General features: G+C 38.1%; 1 protein-coding gene across 1 annotated transcript in view; it reads right to left on the bottom strand.

Annotated features, from left to right (window-relative positions):
• LOC137290381 (leucine-rich repeat-containing protein 7-like) overlaps positions 1-19,252 on the bottom strand; it is a 96,384-nt gene that overhangs the window by 30,256 nt on the left and 46,876 nt on the right. The window contains exons 2-3 of the mRNA XM_067821280.1: positions 10,891-11,075; positions 887-1,004 (exon numbers count right to left, since the gene is read on the bottom strand). Of these exons, the coding sequence (XP_067677381.1) occupies positions 887-1,004; positions 10,891-11,067 (295 nt within the window). The 5' untranslated portion in view covers positions 11,068-11,075. The remainder of the gene's footprint in view (positions 1-886; positions 1,005-10,890; positions 11,076-19,252) is intronic.

Below are 19,252 nucleotides of genomic sequence, written 5' to 3'. Positions count from 1 at the left end.
CTGGAAATCAGTGACTCAAGATAATTTCTTATATTCTTGAAAAGATTATGTGAATTTATTGCAATAGTTATGTTGTTTAACCTGTGTGTAATCTTTGTGTGGTGAACACATAATTTAATGATTGGAAAAATAAAACAAATTAATTCATTTTTAGCCTTTATGGTTTGTAACATCTGTGTCTCACAGAAACTAAAAGAAGACTACAAAACCTGAATGTCCTTCAGTGTCTCTTACAACAAAAACTCATCAAACTCAGAATCCGTTCTAACACTGGTTTAAAGCTGCATGAGTGAAAACAGGACATGTTCCAATAGTAAGTGGTTACGACAAATTGGGTTTAAAATCCAAAAAGGTAATCTAAAATTACTGCACCTACATAGCAGCATGTAGACTTTCAAAGTCTCAAAGGTAACCATAAAATGTTGAAAGAAATAGCTTCAAAACAAATAATGAATAAGTGATGGGGTCCTGTCTACTTGTCTAGACTTACCTCTTCGAAAGGATATCCCTGGGCTCAGTATTTAGTACAGCCTTGGAGCAAGGCAAAATGTGTGTGTGTGTGGGTGCGTGTGTGCTCGCGCGCACATGCGTGAGTGCATGTGCGTGCATGTGTGTGAATGCTTTCATCTGCTAGCCAACAGACAGCATATTGCAGTTTAACATGAAATCCCTCTCAGTTCTTGTTTTATGAATGACAAGTATCAGCCATGGTAACAATAATAACCTGGGGATCAAACCACCAACCTTCAGCTCTATCCACCCGACCACTGAGAATTCTATCTTAAGTACAACCAGTGTTACAGTCGTGTAGCTTGAGAACTGTCCCACTTGCCCTGATGCATTTCAGCAGCTCATTAAAAGTAGAAGGGTACTGAATTTGACTTACCATTTTTGCTGAAGTCCAGTTCCTCCAGACTGGCAAGGCTGGAGATGGCTGGAGGAATACTCTTGATCTCATTGTCACTGATGCTCAGTTTCCGCAGACCATGGCAGTAAAACAGTTCCTGGAAGTCACAACAGAACCGTATTAAATGATGTCAACTCACAGCAATCATAATACCGGTAGGCTAAATAAAAAAAAGTGAATTGTTTCTCAGGCATCGGCGCATCACTTTTATTTGGTGTTTTTTATTGCCATTTAAAAAAAAATTGGAATTGGCTGCGCCCCGATCATCCATTTGTCTACTATAAGAAATAGTGTCTGTAAGAATGAGTGTAATGGAATCGATCTACTACTCATAGAAACATGCTAAACTTCCCTAGCTGTATTTCTGAGAGAGAAAGAAAAAAAATAAAAATGTGTTCCTCCTGCACCCCGTTTTTTTCTATCAAAAGTTTATAAGAAAGTCCTACCTCCCTCATCAAATTTGAAAAAAAAATGTGCCCAAGAAACATTTAATCTTTTTTATGCAGCCTAAGATTTTCGCTACAACTTGATGAAGTTGCTGGCAATCACAGCAGAAGCATTATAAACATTATCTACCTACATTCATTCTGGACATCACAGCAGAAGCGATATTTGGTCCTTCAGTGTTCAACTTAGGAGATGTTTATAAAACCATTGTGAGAACACACATTGTGATTTAATTCGTTATTATTTTTGGCTGTACAGCAAATGGTGAGAGCTACTATTCAGGTCAAACCATGAAGTATATACAATTTAAAAAAACCCCAAAAAACCAACACCCCCAAGTCACAAGTGATGACCCATGAGTCACCACCATTAATATACAGAGAGAAATCACAGTACAGTAAACTTACACTTAACAAACTCAAAGGGGTCACTTATTTTAGTTCATTTTAACCTTCATCCACATTTCAGGAGAAAATCACAGCTAATGTGCGGGACAAGAAACAACAGTTCATTCTTTAGTTCAGGTCATAACAAGCATGTTTGTCATAAACATACTTCACTGTTGTTATATTGTGTGTACTCAAACTCCACTATATTTCACAAAATTCCCCACCATACTGACAAATTCAGGCCTCTGTGCTTCTATCTGATTATAGTCAAAACGACAAAAGTAATATGTTCCTCCAAAGCCAATTTCTAAGAGTTCACACTCAACCAACTCAACCAACAAGCTTTGATGAACATGAGCTTTTACGTAATTAACATGCTCAGACAAGTTCTAAATTCCTTCGCACATTTTACAGTTCAATAATAATCCTCAGTCCACCCTTCCACTTGTGTCTCTTTAATCATCTCATCAGGGAGCCGCGTGGATCTGTTAACGCAGTGCGATCCCAACGCTGTCATCATCGACCATACACACCCTCTCAATGGTAACCAAATGGCAAAGTTGCTATGCACAAAAAAATCTAATAGTATAAGTGCTGCCATGATATTGCTGCAGTATTGCTGTCTCTGCTCTGACAAACATCACTCATACACACTAATGGGTGGGCTGGGTTTTATGCTGCTTTCAGCTATATCTCATGGCTTTGGGACCCTTGACATGGGCTTCACACATTGTACTCATGTGGGAAATCGGTCTTTGGTTTGACAAGTAGATGCTTTAGCCACTGGGATACCCCACCCCTGACACACTAAGAGGCGAGTGTTTGTCATTCCATGTCAAATATTGTTCACATGTTGATTATTTCCGTTCGGATATTACATACACAACACAAAATGGGCTTGTTTGAATTTGGGGGTTGATTTATGTCATTGTTAGGAAATGAGACTTATATGTATGTGAATTACACATACTGACATATGAAAATTTGATACATTAGTTATCATAAACATTGCATGCATGTGATTATTTCCAATTAATATTCAGTGTGCCTTACATTTATATATAAAAAATACGCTGAGCATTTGGCAGAAAGTTAGCCAATAGTGAGCAGATTCTTTATGATTGTACAAAATGAGTTGGCCATGAAATCATGGTAAATTACCGTAATCACTCACATTATACTACAATAAGAAAGGTTTATAAAGAAGATGCTTATAACAAACTGGCAAACATCAAGAGGAACTGTTATGGATGTCAGCCACGTCCAAATTCTATGCATAACATTTCTGGGTTTTTCCTTGACCCTTCTCCATGGGAATGGATGACGGGGCAAGGTTAGTCCAAAACGTTTACAGACTAAAGAAGTTTATAATCATAATATTTTGTCTTATACTTGAATAAAACTTTCTACAAGCCTCTCAAGAACCTCAACTATAAATGATACAAGGACGCTCTGACCACCACTCCCTTTACCTGTTGAATTATCAGTGCCACAAATCTTGTTGTCGATGAAGAAACGTAGCAAGTTTGCTACAGAGCTAACTTTAAGAAAATACTCTCATAAGTTGTGCATGACTTGGGAACTTCTTGAAACAAACTTGCAGATATTTGAAAAGATCTGTACTTAAAGTGTAGCCACCGTATCACATCTAAATTCTTCCCTGACGGCAGCTGCTGATACCCCCAAGCATTTATCAAGGAATAATCAGAGGAGTGATGTTTTGTGTCAAAAGCTATCTCTGAAAGTTTGCGAGTGTTTTCCCTCTTATGATTCAAAGAAATGCATCTCCAATTTAAAATAACTCTTGGCAGTTGGGAAGATATTTGAATTTCAAAAACTTGGCATCAGTCCAGGGAAACAGTTCAAGAGGGTTTTGCAAACCTGTTCTACAGATAAATATTGGAATAACATCAAACAGTAGTCAAACATTTATCTTAATTATGGCCAAACATTTATGTGGCCAATTAAATATTAAGATAAGAATTCAGAAGTTTAAATTCAAAAGGTTCAGACTCATATCAAGGAATGATGTAGTGCATGTCACTTTCAACAATAGTGCAGACAAATACCCCTTGTCTGGCCATTTCAACACTAATAAAAAGAATTCAGAGGTTTAAATTCAAATCATCAAAGAGGGATATGGTGCTTTGCATGTCTGCATAAGGTTTAAGAAGGCCTAAAGTGATGCAGTAGTTTGATGTTTACAACTTTGGTGAAACTTACAAAAAATGGTATTGTGCTGACTAATAGGGATCAGTTCAAGGGTGCTTCTTGGATTCCATCATGTGATCATAGGAACCTGGCACATCTAAGGGACACAACTCTGCAGCACCATAAATGAATGACCTACTCCTGCTCTCCAGACATATGTGAAAACTTTAAGGTGGACTCTGTTGTATGATCATTGTCAAACTGAGATTGCTGAGTTTAACCATTTAAATCCAATTTCCTTTTAAGGTCAACCTGACCTAGGCTCCCTTTTAGGTAAAAAGACTAACAACATGTGAAAAGAAGTGAGTGATGGTATCAGAAATATCTGACTCCTTGAAACTGAAGGTCATGTGATTTATTTCAAGTCAGTGTCCCAGCCCTCTGGCAATCTGAGGGAGACTCTTTGAAAACACATCGGTTTTCTGAAGTTATACAAAGTTACTATGAATAAGGAAACAAGATAGCTGTCTTTGTTGCCTCTAGGCCTTTCACTCTGAACTTTCAAAATCATAAAATTTTCAGTATTATATCTACTGAACCAGGTACCTGAAACAGTTTTGCGATATCATCAACAGAGAATAACATCCTACCCCTATCATCAAACATGACAGCATTAACTGAAACAATGAACCAAACTGAAACTCAATATGGCCGCCAGCAGTAGCTGTTTGAGTTTGCAAGAGGCATCGCTTCCAGCATCAGCTTGAGGACATCATCATCATAAGATTATTTTGACAAGCGTCATCACAGATTCCTGGCGATCTGGTGTGACGAGGACATTGCTGGGGGTACTTCCTAAAGATCATTATCACTTATGGTCACTTTCATCTCAAACAAGATTGGGATCTCCCTTGAGGGCTATGGACAATTACTGTGATGTGGTAGAAACATTTCTATTAACATAAAGAGCAATTGAAAAATATTGGCAGTAAATGTAGGATATAAATGATATCCTCAGAGGAAAATAATACAGGTATTTCTATCAAAGTGTCCCTGTTGTGTGAGAAATATATTTAATGACAAACCATACAAATGGTACAGAACAGCTGACATATGAGATTGCAAGGATGAGTGGTTATTAGTTTTCTTGGAGGTGAGTTTCATTCACCATATGACATTCTGGTATTTTATACGTTTTGTCAAGCGTAGGTGTATGATGGTTTATCGTACTTTCAATCTGATAAAATCAAATTTCTCACATGCATAACACTTATGTTATTCCGACATATGGTAATAAATCATTTAAAAATATTTCAACTTGAGAAGTCATGCTTGAGAATAGCTCTGGCACCCAGCCAGGTAATGTTCAAACTATATAAGAAATAAAATACACAGTAGTAACTGGTGTGCAGGACTACAGGAACGAAAGGCACACTTACACATGACGCAGTAATATGACCACCAGTAGGTCACATAGGTACAGAAACATCACACAGTGTCCAAACAATATAGACAATTTACTAATATGCTGATTAAACAGAGGGATAAAACACCCACTGGACATCAAACCCCATCTGAGCTCTAAACCCCACACCTATACCCATGGTATCATGTAACTACATCAAGCTCAGATATCAAACTAAGTCCTCTACCCCCAACCCACATCAAACACCTCTATCCCTACCCCTACCCAAGGACACAGCACCGCATACAGCAGGGTCTCATGCATATCAAAATACATATTCATAAATCTTCATTGACATGTATCCATATTCTGCCTCCTGCACCCAACCCTTACCCAAGAAACTGCACCTTAAACAACAAAGGACTATCCATAAAGTCTGCATTTCTACGAGCATTCGCAATTCTATGATGGCCTCTACCCTCATAGCACATACCCCCCTGCCCCACTTACAAATCACCTCCCACAACAGGGGGCAATGTACACAGAGTGTGTACATCAAACAGAATCATAAAGACCCCTGTAGGACCTCCAGGTTTGTGCAGCATATGCTCAAATGACCTCGACAGCGCGGGGTTGGCGTCCTCATGAGAACCAAGTAACTATCCCATGTCACAGACTTATGCCCTCCTATACTCTCCACTCGCACAGGACTATCTACAATTTGTTTGTATGCATTTGTGTCAAGTACGTGCCGGGGCCAGAGAACAATGGCTGCTTGTATTCCTATACCTACGTGTTCTGTGAGAGAGCAAAGAAATCAGTCCTAGCTGGGTGTGGCGAAACATGGAACGGTGTTGACTGGAGTTAATCATGCACAAAACCTACCTGCGGGGACACAATATACTATCATGTCTTGTTATATGATACCAGCTCAGGCTGTGCTACCCAATGTGATTGTGGACAGTTGTAGCCAATTCAACCATAGGAAAAAAACACACACATAATATCATTACTTTGTGTATTCAACTACCAAATTTTCTTCCTGGCTTTCCACAAGAAAACTGGGAACAACCTGCAGACATCCAGCCAGAATAATGGGACCAACATTGAAGATGTCCCACCAAGACCCCATAGGCTTCAAACCAAACAACTAGGACCAACCCCATAGGAATACAACCAGGAAACTGGGACCAACCCTGTAGGCTTTCCACCAGAAAACTAGGACCAACCCTGTAGGCTTTCCATTTCCTCCAGAAAACTGGCACCAACCCTGTAGGCTTTCCACCAGAAAACTGGGACCAACCCTGTAGGCTTTCCACCAGAAAACTGGTACCAAACTGTACCTGTTGAAGTGGGTGGTCGCAAATAAGATTGTTGCCCACATTGCATATAGCATATATATATAGCATGAGCACTGCTGACTAAGGGATAATAGAATATTCACACCATGAAAATTAGGTTCAGTAACCACAGATAAATCAAGATCACTTTTTTTGGTACTGTGTAACAGGGCTTTTTTTTTTATTTTTTTTTTTTGAAAATCAATATTCCATTCCATCCAAACCATTAAGCAACATAAAAGTATCAACAAAACTCTGTGGTCCACATAAAATCCTTGCCATTCATATGAAAAAATCCACACTACAGATTGCCAAAAGTACACTTTCCAGACTTACTGTTCAGTGTTTTTTGCCTATCAACACAGAATGAGAGTGGAAGTAGTGCAAAGCCACAGCAGACTTCTGACAAGGCTGTGACACCTGCTGCACACAGATCAATACTGGACCACACACTGTCTGACTGATAATAGGGCTGCAAAGCTTCCATTTCAGAAATGTCTGGTGATGTCATCTACAGTTTCCTTAACTTCCCATGATCCTAATGGCCAGATACAAATGTATATGCTATTCTAAGAAAGTAAGAACAACCCAATTCTTGATATCACTTTAGGCTGTCATGGCACATTAAAAATCAGTTACACTGCTTGGTCTTTAAAGATGTTACTTAAAATTTGTCATGTGAGCTGTATAAGGTATACTCGACATGTGTATCTGCAGTTTAGTGAACTGTACATACTAAGGTTGTTACAATTCACTCGCATATTCAGTGAAGCTAACCGTAGACCTTCATGAATTCAATTCATTATTTGTGAGTGAGTGAGTGAGTGAGTGAGTGAGTTAAGTATTATGCCGCTTTTAGCAATATTTAAGCAATATCATGGCGGGGGACACCAGAAAATGGGCATCACACATTGTACCCCACCGCCCCTCATTATTTGTGGTCACCAGAATCAAATATTAACAAATATTAGCGATTTTTGAAGGAAGAGCATTTTACTTGAATATGCATGTAGACCTACATTAAATAGAACACTGACATTCATTTCTAAATAATTGTAGTGTCATCAGGACAGCAGATCATTTAACAAAGTGTTGTCATATCAGCTAAAAATAAGACAAGCACCTGTTGATGACCTCCCAGGAGTTATCCAGCTGTGTACACTGAGAGTATCACACCACCCACACTCACCACAGGCCACAGATCTACAGGGCAGAACACTAACAGTTTTTGTCTCAAATAATCATCCCCCAAAACGCAGGGCTCAATTTTTAGGCGATGTCTACCTTCTAACACCAGGTGCACCCTGAAATGAAAAGCTAGTTGCACTAACCAAATTCCAGATGCACTGCTTTTATTGTGATATGTAATGAAAGAAATATGCTACTGAATTATTTAATTGGTGCATTCATTTGTCTACTCACTCAAAAATTAACTTGCACCTGGTGCAACTTAGACAAATAACTAGGATTCATTTTGTAATATTGGGTTGCACCAATACAAGTAACAAAGCACTCAATTGAGCCCTGAAATATTAAGCTCATTTTCTAACTACATAGATATTGCCAAAGTTATAACTATCTGCATCGTCTTTACTGATAGATGACATATAAACATGTTTGATTCAATGTGATGACATATATCACAGTACTGATCTTGGGCTCCTTTCAAGAAGCAGCCTTTACTAAGGCTAATATTAACACCGATTCTTTAACACTGCCATAGTGACTTATGATCATCTTAGTGTTTTGTGAACAAAGGCTAAGGTATCCAGGTCCACTATTAACGGACCTATGGGTTAAGATCCTGAAAATAGGGAATTATTTTCATAGGTTCATGATTATTTAACACTGAAGACAGCAACTAGCAACAGAAGGAAACACATCCCTTTTGTGGATCACCACTGAGTGGGTCTGTAGCAAAAGTGCATCAATCATAAATTCACAAGCTAAATATTGTGTTTCAGGCAGCTATTCCCTGATTGAATGTGTGTGTGAGGCAAGTTTCATGTTACTTTTAGCAATATCCTCACAATTTTATGGTAAGACTTCATACATGGTACATATTTGGGGAACTAAACCCAAGACTCTTTGTCATGACAAGTGTCGCCTTTAATTACTAGGCTTGCACTGTCTTGTGTTTCTGTGAAATTCAACCAAGTATCACTGGCAACTACTTGATCATTGTATTACAAAACCAGAAATATTTCAGCTTGTATATCACTCAGAACAACTCAAGGAACACTAATAGTATCTGTGTTGCAAGTCCACAGCCAACACAGATTAACTACAGCCATAAACATCCTCAACTTCTTTTGAACAGTATGTTATGATCAAACTGTAGATAAAACACAAACAACCATGACAAAAATATGTGTAAATTGTAACTGTAACATCCTCACTCAGTTTCAAAACTGTCAAGTCACAGCTGGTCTGGGCTCTTCTATCTGTGCAGAACATCTCTGTTACATTATCATAAACACTCTGGGCTCATACACTATGACTAGATCATGAGGTCGCATCTCAAGTCTCTTGCCAGAAGCTATGCAAGGCTTTTAGTTGCTCCTGGCTGTAGCATCTGGACTGTTATTAAGAGCATATTAAATATTTCAAATCGGACACAAAATATATAATTTTTTGGCAGGTATAGATTGTAATAAAATCATTAAGAAGGCAGTTGGTTTGTGACTCAGACAAGTAACTGAATGACATGATTCATATTATATTCTGGACAAACAGCCATCACTTTTCCTAGGTAAAATGTCGAAGATCACAAGAAAATAAACATTAGTTTACTTTCATGCATAAAGTCGTCATCTCTATTCCACCATGTTCTAGAATGCCTTTTAAACAAATGTTTCAGTTATCAGTGATACATGAAAGAACATCATAAAAGCCATATATTTGTATAGTGAGCAAGTTTTACGCCACTTTTAGCAATATTCCAACAATATCATGGCAGGTGACACCAGAAATGGGCTACACACTATGTGCTTATGTGGGGAATCAAACCAGGGTCTTTGCTATGACAAATGAATGCTTTAACCACCAGGTTATCCCACTGTCCCATATGTCTGTAGAACTACAATAACATAAAGTGAAAAACAGTTTTTCCATATTGGTAACTTTTTACCGGCATTACCCTCAGATTTGGGGCCATTAAATCCTCAGAGCAGGTCTAGATAAGTCCATAAATACTGAAAAGCTCAAAGACCATAAAGACCTGGACTTGCACAAGACTCTATAACAATAGACAATTTCTACAAAAAAAATATATATGACCCTCTATCACAATGGCAACCTTAAGTTGACTTCATTTGCCTCCTTAAAAGATAGAATTACCCTATTTCCTGGCCTTCAGTACAGCCTTGAACCAAGGCTAATGGAAACTCCATATCATGTAATATTACAAGAAGTCGAGGGATAAAGGGCCTTGATAAATAATTAGATGTCATGTAAACATTCCATCAGCCAAGCCCAGTAACAGGTCGCATGCAAGATACCCAGGACTTAGGATGGACATACTGTTTACAGCAACTGAAACACTCAATCCTCAATGACATTTGAATCTGTCACTGTTTGTGTGAACTGCTAACAACCATATGATATCAGTTGGCCAAGTATATTGATACAGATTGGATACACTATAAATACTTCACATAACACATCAGCTATACAATAAATCAAGGCATCAAAGCAGATCATAAATGTTTTGTAACTAGTTCTGCTGCGGTTCAAAATTTTGCATGACATATCTGTGACAGTTTCTCTTTTGAAAAATTTGTTCCCCCAAACAAAAATGACATATATTTCTCCTCAGGGGTTAGCTGTCTTGATCTCTAGGCTTGCATGGCACCCTGTCTGCAACATTATCACTGTCTGTCTCCAAAACAAAATAATAACAAAATAACCGACCAAATTGTGTTGATCTTAAACAGAGACTAGTCCAAAACTAGATATTTATCTACTGAGGGGCATATTACCTCCTAGTATCCCCCACTATGGTCTCAATCCAAAAAGATGCAGTGGGGTAACCTAGTGGCTAAAGCATTTGTTCATTATGCCAAAGATTCGAGTTCAATTCCCCACAAGGACACTGTGTGGAGCCTATTTCAGGTGTCACCACCATGATTTTGCTCAAATATTACTAAAAGAAATGTAAGATAATACTCACATTCTCACTCAAAATTGTGAGAATACCATCCCATTATTTAAAAAATATGACAAAAAACATACATAATCTCTGTAACTTACCCGTGGTAAATCTCTAATTTGGTTGGAATCAGCATACAATTCCTCTAAAGTCCTTTCAAAATTGAATACTTCTCCTGGGACATCAGTGAGACTGCAGTGTCGGTAATCCAAGACACGAACATCATCATCTATTGCTGGGCGCAGACACGGACACTTCCGCACAAATAAACCTGCCATCGTCTGCCCTGCAACAAAAATCAGAGTTTTAAAGCAACATATTGGTAGAATTCATGGAGTTGAATATTTCCTTTGTGACAAATCATGTACTGAATGCCTGTTGTGGCATCTCATCAGCTGGTGACAAGTTCTTCCAAACATGGAGTGCAGCTCTACATCTGACATTACCCATACTGCCCCATTTCACGTCATACTGCCCGTCTAACTAACTAACTAACTAACTAACTAACTAACTAACTGTACAGTCAAATACCATTCCATTGTTGCTGTCTAAGATGAGTGAGTGAGTGAATTGGGTTTTACTCTGCTTTTAGCAACATCCCAGCAATATTACGTTGGGGGACACCAGAAATGCTCATCACATAACGTACCCATATGGGAGTGATCAGTGAATGCCTGACTACTGGGCTACCCTACCACCCCCCCCCACCCCACCCCCGTAAAACCTTAATACTTTGTGTTATTCATGGTTCGATACAACCGCAAAATGATGATGACTAAACAGGTAACACACGGTGATTCAGTTTGTTCTTTGGCACAGCCGGATATTCAATGACTTATTTAAATAACTGTCACTTTCCAAAGTGGGAGGAAACCTTCCTCTTATTCATAATTTCTCTGAAACTATACTACACTAAGAACAATACTAATATTACATGTTTGTCTTTTCTAGATGCATTATGCTGGCAACCTGTAAATAATCAAGTCAATTCAGTGAAATAACCCAGTCAGAAGAAAAGGTCACGCAAACTCTCATGTCACCAATGATATTGAAGACCATCCAATCAAATTGGCTGCCTTGCAAGACCAGTATCAGTAGCTGGGGACAACTAATTCACTAAACGAAGACATAAAGTGAGCAAAACAAACTGATCTAGAAATATTTGTCGTTTTCTTAAAACCTCAGCAGCACCAGATCTTAACAAATCATCATTCAAGTATTGGCAAAAGAATGTTTTCAATTTAAGGAACTTTTCAAAAACGTTCAATAAATCTCCAGAGACAAAAATTTCTCCCACACCAAAAACGTTTAAAAAACAAACCTTTCCTCGCTTTTCATTGATCAACTTTGAACAAACTATGGCAAGTATGTTTTGTAGCCAAAGCTAACACTTAACAAGCACTGTCACTTACAGAGCAAAAAAGTAATCTGTGCCAGATTAAGCTTCCCAGCCATTTACAAACGGTCTTGGAAATTTATTGACAATCTTATCAATAAATGAAAATTTATCAACATATAAAATCTACACCAATTTAATGAAATAACCAATCTGACAAACGTGCAAACTCATTTTGCTTGTACTGAACAATTCTTAAGGGATAACTGGTAAAACATCAGCTAATTTTTTTCTTCAAAAACTGTCAAAAAGAACACATAAAACCATCAACCTTCATATCAGAGCAGCCAGGTCATGTCAAGTACACTAATATACTCATATTTCCAACACGAGGTGGTCAGTATGAATCATATTTGAAAACATCATGAAGGCATAAAGATTTATGAATATCTCCCTTCCAAGTGCAGCAGTTTGTCAAACATGTCATTTTTTCATCATGCAGAAATCAATAGCAGCTATAGGAGGGAGGAAAACAACATTAGCAGGTCCTTGTTGGCACTACCAGTACGTCTGTCTTGAAGCAATAAGCATGTCATGCTGAAAGCATTGTCGATATTGGCATTATCAATTAAATGAATACACATGTGTGACCTGTGGGACTGAGAAGGTGATTACAGTAAACATGTAAGGTGATTCATAGATATGGAATATTTCAAACATATATAATTAGTTGTCAGACAAAGGTGATTTTCAGAGATGCGATTTGTAAATAAGAACTATTTCAAACATATACATTGTTGTCTGACAAGGACGATTTCCAAGACATAGAATGTTTCAAACATATCCTTAGTTGTCAGACAAAGGTGATTTCCAGGGATGCCAATTGTCTAAGACATAGAATATTTCAAACATATCCTTAGTTGTCAGACAAAGGTGATTTCAAGGGATGCCAATTGTCTAAGACATAGAATGTTTCAAACATATCCTTAGTTACTAGGCAGGAATGATTTCCAGGGATGAGATATTTAGACATGTCGCATTTCCAACATTTACCAACTATGGCTGGGGACAAGAAGGATATGTGCAAACTAAGGATAGAATTTGTAGACATGAAATATTTCTGACATCCAACATCTAAAACAGCACTATTAACTTGTACAACTTGGTATTGCAGACAGTGCAGATGACCAGGGTTGAAGATGTTAAAAATCCACTAATAATGCTTCTGTAAGACTAAATATGATCACATAGCACTTACAACAAACAACAGTTTAAACAGCAATAAAATCACTTAAAATGAAAACTGTAAACTGAAAACGCTTTAAGCAAAATGAACATTGTACCTAAAAGCTTCGTCCTCTGAATCTATCTCCATGCCAACCTTCTCCCTATCCTTATCCATGTAATACTGTCCCTCCTTTCATGACCCTTTCAGCATCTTAAACCACCCTTTCTGACCTAAAACCCACAGCCAGTAATGGTTACAAATCTTACCATTTCAATAACATTCTTACCCATGACAATAACATGAAGCCCTTACAGAACCCAGCAGGCCACTTGCACCAGGTGAAAAGGTGAAGTAAAGATTTGATAGTGTTCTGTAGCTTTCTGTTTTGTTTATCCTCTATGGAGACCACTGTCTGTGACTCTAATCCCTCAATAGATGCTGAATAACACTGATACTAGAGACGTGTCACCACGATACTATGTCAAACGGATTTGGATGTGTTAGAAGGGCAATTAACCATATACCAGTGGAAGAAATTATGTGTTTCTGGTCAATATTGATCATGTTTTTTAGTTTGTAATTGGTACAGAGATTTAATTAGTTTTATTACAAGGTTGATTTACAGTACGGTAGGGCCATAAATTATCAAGGTTCTAATTAAATGAGGAGCTTCAACACACAAACATAAAACATCCATCTTTCAGATAAAATAGCATACAAAAATGCTGTGTCAGTCCAGGTTTTTTAAGCATATATAATGCATCAATCTTAGAATTTAACACAGCGGCCTATACTGTCTCACAACTAAATTCTCTACACAAGTCGTGTCTCAGTACAATGTTAGGGTGAAGAAATTCACCTTAGTGAATTACAGTGTTTGTTTAGTTAAACTAACAATATTTAATCCCATTTTGTACCACTTATACCCTTGCTCTAGAGGGCGCTTTACAGTCCTTTTGTGTACCTTCCAGCTGGCGTGTTTCACCATGCACGCCTTAGACTTAGGTTTGTGGACAAAGCTGTGCATGATAAGCAATATATTTTGTTGTGATATGTCATGTTTTGGGATAAAGAGAAGTTTAACAACTAGTATCTGAGAAGAAATAAATTTACAGAAAAACAGCTCCTAAATGAACTTGATAAAATATGATAAACAGGAGCCAACTGCAGTATTCACAGACTTGAATGGGCTTTCTTGGTTATATCTGTTTCAGGGTCTGAAGTACAGACTATATAACGTGACCCAGCAAGAGAACTTCAATGACTAGAAGCCCAATGTTTTCTTGAGATGCCACATGTAGTTTAACAATATTGCACAATGGTACTTGACACATGACACCATGAAATGAGTCATATTCTCCTGTTCATTCAAAAGTGGTAATTAGTAGGAAGCAAACAGGCCAAGTTAACCAACATAGACTTCAGGATCCTCAGGGGTTCAAAAATCCCATTGCCCGATGCCCAGGACAAGTCAGTTTTCATTTGGGGCAATCAAATAATGGTTTCTTATGTGTCCATGGGTTACAAGATAATTTCCACTTATGGTTTCAAACTGTAAATAAACTTGGATTTTCATTTCATATTTACTCAAAATTAAATTTCGCAGTGATAATAGAGTTATCATTCTTTGCTATTTATCACTTTTCAACAAATAGTCCAGAAAGCATTATTATCAAATATGACCTTGAATTATTCTTTCATAGTTACATCATCTTGATTATGTCATAAAATTAGGGCAAGTAGAAAATTAGTCATGACAAGTTACTTTCTTAAAGTCACTTGCCCCGTGGCAAGTTGCTTTTAAAAATAAATTTTGAACCCCTGATCCTATGAGAAGTTTACCACAATCTGAAGAGGTTCTGTTACTCTAGGAACTGATGAGGAATTGTTGCAGAGGCAACAAACTTTTCAGATGTCCCAGCGAAATATGTCACAATGACTCCAAACCCCAAAAGCAAACTCAACTGAACCTCATGACTAATACATGACAATAACAAAATGCAGACAGTTTTGGTTCCACAAACGAACTCCCTCTCAATCCCACAAATTTAATTTTCACCTCCTTCAGCTTCAATGGTCCTAACAGTAAAATCAAATTTATTTCCAATCTCTCAATGCACACAAACAGGCTGCGAACACACTGCCCTTATTCCACGACATGTTCACAGAGTTCAGAATGAAATTAATAAATAATACTTATCTAACTTCAATAAGCTGATCATTTCCCTATCATGAGCACTCTATGTCATGTACGACAAACCTCTATTCATGAATAGCTAACACTCCTGATAAAGGCCTATGAGAAGCTAATGTTTCCTAAGTACCAACACATTAACAACAAACTGGTTCATTAATGGATCTCTCTACGACAACTCTGCAAGATTACAAACCAAGTTCCTCTGGTCCTATGCAGAAAAAATGTAAATTTTGGTTACAAGAAGTGGAACAGAAATCCCTTGGATTACACAGGCAGACACTGCTATGGGCTAACAGTGTTAAACTACACTAAAATCTCCCCACCAGCTAAGGAGATGACCCCCAAAGAGTTAAGTGACTAATAAGGGTTAATTTATCACCCACATGGCAGGTGACCCCAGGTACTGGTGGAGAGTCAGGTTGATATCTACATCAACAAGAAGTAATGGTGAACTGAGGGCACTAAAGATGAAATCTGTTTGATGAGAGAAACAGACTTCTTCCATACCTGGACTTAATAGAGATGTTCTACAAAGCGGGCATTACTGTTGTCAACTACAATGTTGTTGTGTATACATCTGCTCATATTAGCATGTTGTATAATAATTATTGATAAATTATCACTTGTAAATTAAGTCAAACTGTAATATATACACATTTAAAGTTGGAATTCAATTTTGGGGTTCAAATAACCAAAGCTCTGCCAGTAAAAGACTAGAAAAATTCTGGTATAGTGACAATTACTCAGAGGCTGCCAATTTTAACAAAGAAATTTTGTGGACAAGCAAAAGGAAAAAAATGATTTTGAAATCACAACATGAACTCAGTTTATAATATGTAATGCAATCAATTATGTCTTTTACTTATTGATCGTATCTAAAAAATCATCATAATTTTGTAATCTGCCTATACAACAAACAGCAAAAACAAACAATGTCATGAAAGCTTGAAGAACACAGTGCGTATTCCTGACATAGTGTCTACATCAGACACATGTGTTAAGATCATGTGTCACACACCAGAGACAAACTTCTTTCTTCAACAACAGCTAACAATAAACTGCAAGGAAAAACTATCCCAGAATTAGAATGGAATATCCAAAAGCAATCCCTTCTAAAACTTACAAGCTTAGATCAAAGTTGTTCCACAAAACCTTGTATGTCCAACAACACATTTTGTTATCCTCCAACACAAACATCAGAGAAGGTTAATCCTGTCAAAACCCCATCTGTATAACATTACCCAAACCCTTGATATATCCCGACCCAACCACCCAGTAACGAAGATTACATTATCACTGGAACATCCACCTGATATCTCATCACCATCGCCATTATAAGACTACTCAACCCAAAGCTTAAGCTCCAAACACCATCTAACACTGCAGAGGAGCTGATGTGTAAGTTAAGTATATTGATAATGTTCTTTCAGCGGCAACAAACATCGGCGAATCGATATCCGGTATCAACATTGTGGCAATGTCAGGCTTGTGGACAATAGCCAGCTTTAAAACGACAAGTTAAATGTAGGTAGGTGGATGAAAGTGGCAATTTATAGATAAAATGGGCGCGACACTCGGCAGCAAACCTATGGCAGCTGTGAAAGTTCTGAAACTGGACAAAGCCTGATACCTTAAGTCAGTACACCTGATGTAGGGAATATAGCTGGTTTGGGTACTTCATGTACTCTGGTCTGGGTATGATATGTTAATATGAAAAGATCACTAAAGTAGTTTTAGGGGACTTGTCATGTTTTAGCCGTGAGTGCAACTGAAAACAAAACTCACCATTGTGGTTGCCAGGTAATCAAATTGGTTCTTTAAACTCCTGTGAAGTGGTCAGATTTTAAGGACAGAGTTGTTGTTCAACTTATAATCCAAAAATTGATTTATTGACCATACATTTTGATACAATTTTGTCAAAGGAATCTCAGAAAAAGGATTTCCAGACAACCACATCCAAAGCCAGGATTTTAACAGAAATCTCTGAAATATATTCCCATATTTGCCCCCAAGGTCTTTCCTTTCATGAAAAGTCACACACTTGCCAACAATAACCCCATCATTATCAACTGAATGCCACATTTTCCTCTCATATGCTCCCTTTCATGATCCCAGCCTACCCTCTTAACATCATTATACAGAAAGACCTTGCAGCCCTGTATAACAACTGCCTGTTTGTACTATCAGCCCATGTTTTGTCAGAGTCATATCACAGGGCAAGTCAAGCAAGAGTCTCTTGAGAACAGGTCAACCAAAGTCTCTCAAATTATACCTTGCAACTACTGGCCAGACTGCGTTCATGAACCATCACATGTTGTATAATAGTCACTGGAGATGTGAATGAGTTGAGAAGTTGACTTTGTGCTGATATTGTTGCATCGTTATTTCACTGGAAATAGATACACACAAAACTATGGTATGCGAGGCACCACCTAGAGATTTCGCCCAGGGTTAGAGCTCAGATTCTTGATGTACACCGAACACCACAAAATCATGCTTCAGCAAATCTGTGGTGTGGATGAATGAGAGACTTGATGGCGTATCTTGAAGGTTTTAGTAAGTTCATAATGTTTCAATATTGGAGATACCATACTCAAATTTGGCAGAGTGATCTGAACATTATTTGTTGCATTCTAATTCATCAGAAGTTTCACACCGTTTTGATGATGGTGCATCTTAAATAGCAGTTTCTTAGTGTTTCAATGATCAGGCCACTGTTCATTCATATTCTGTAATGTTATCTTTAGCACTGTTTTGTCATAATACTAATTCATTACAAACATTTAAGATTGTACATCCCTTAAGTGAGTGAGTGAGTGAGTTTAGTTTTACGCCACACTCAGCAATATTCTAGCTATATGACGGCGGTCTGTAAATAATCGAGTCTGGACCAGACAATCCAGTGATCAACAACATGAGCATCGACCTGCGCAATTGGGAACCGATGACATGTGTCAACCAAGTCAGCGAGCCTGACTACCCGATCCCGTTAGTCGCCTCTTACGACATGCACATCCTCTAAGAAGCTGAAGCACTGTGTGAGATCCTCTGCGCAGAGCTCTCGTTTACGAGAAGTAGGCTTTGTGAAAGGGAGAGCTGATGTTGGCTTGTGCACATGCAGTGCATGATGATGAAACTGAATCTGCACTTAACTGCTGAGACAGGACACGTCATTCTACACTTGACACGTCATACTACACTTGACACGTCATACTACACTTGACACGTCATACTACACTTGACACGTCATTCTACACTTGACACGTCATACTACACTTGACACGTCATACTACACTTGACACGTCATACTACACTTGACACGTCATACTACACTTGACACGTCATACTACACTTGACATGTCATTCTACACTTGACACGTCATACTACACTTGACAACATACGGCCCCTTCACCCACAATGGCAAGCCAGGTGGGAAGCACTCATAAATGCTGATGCTCAACTTTATCCTTCCTTGCCTGTATAATATGTCTTTAAACAAACATCATTCAAACCAAAACCAATTTCTCTTCAACCACGACTTCCCTTGACCTTTTTGCCCCAGTACCACCCAGAGGACAACAAACATTCCTGACGGTCAGCTACCCTAATAGACAAAGGCGTGGCAGAGTGTACACAGACCCAGTACTCTTCTTCCTATGCTAATGTCAGCATGGGTGTTTCAGGGTATTCACATCGTACAT

The sequence above is a fragment of the Haliotis asinina genome, chromosome 7 (assembly GCF_037392515.1).
Source record: "Haliotis asinina isolate JCU_RB_2024 chromosome 7, JCU_Hal_asi_v2, whole genome shotgun sequence".
Classification (NCBI taxonomy): domain Eukaryota; kingdom Metazoa; phylum Mollusca; class Gastropoda; order Lepetellida; family Haliotidae; genus Haliotis; species Haliotis asinina.
The sequence above is the reverse complement of the archived record's forward strand: the minus strand, read 5'-3'. Positions and strand labels throughout refer to the sequence as shown.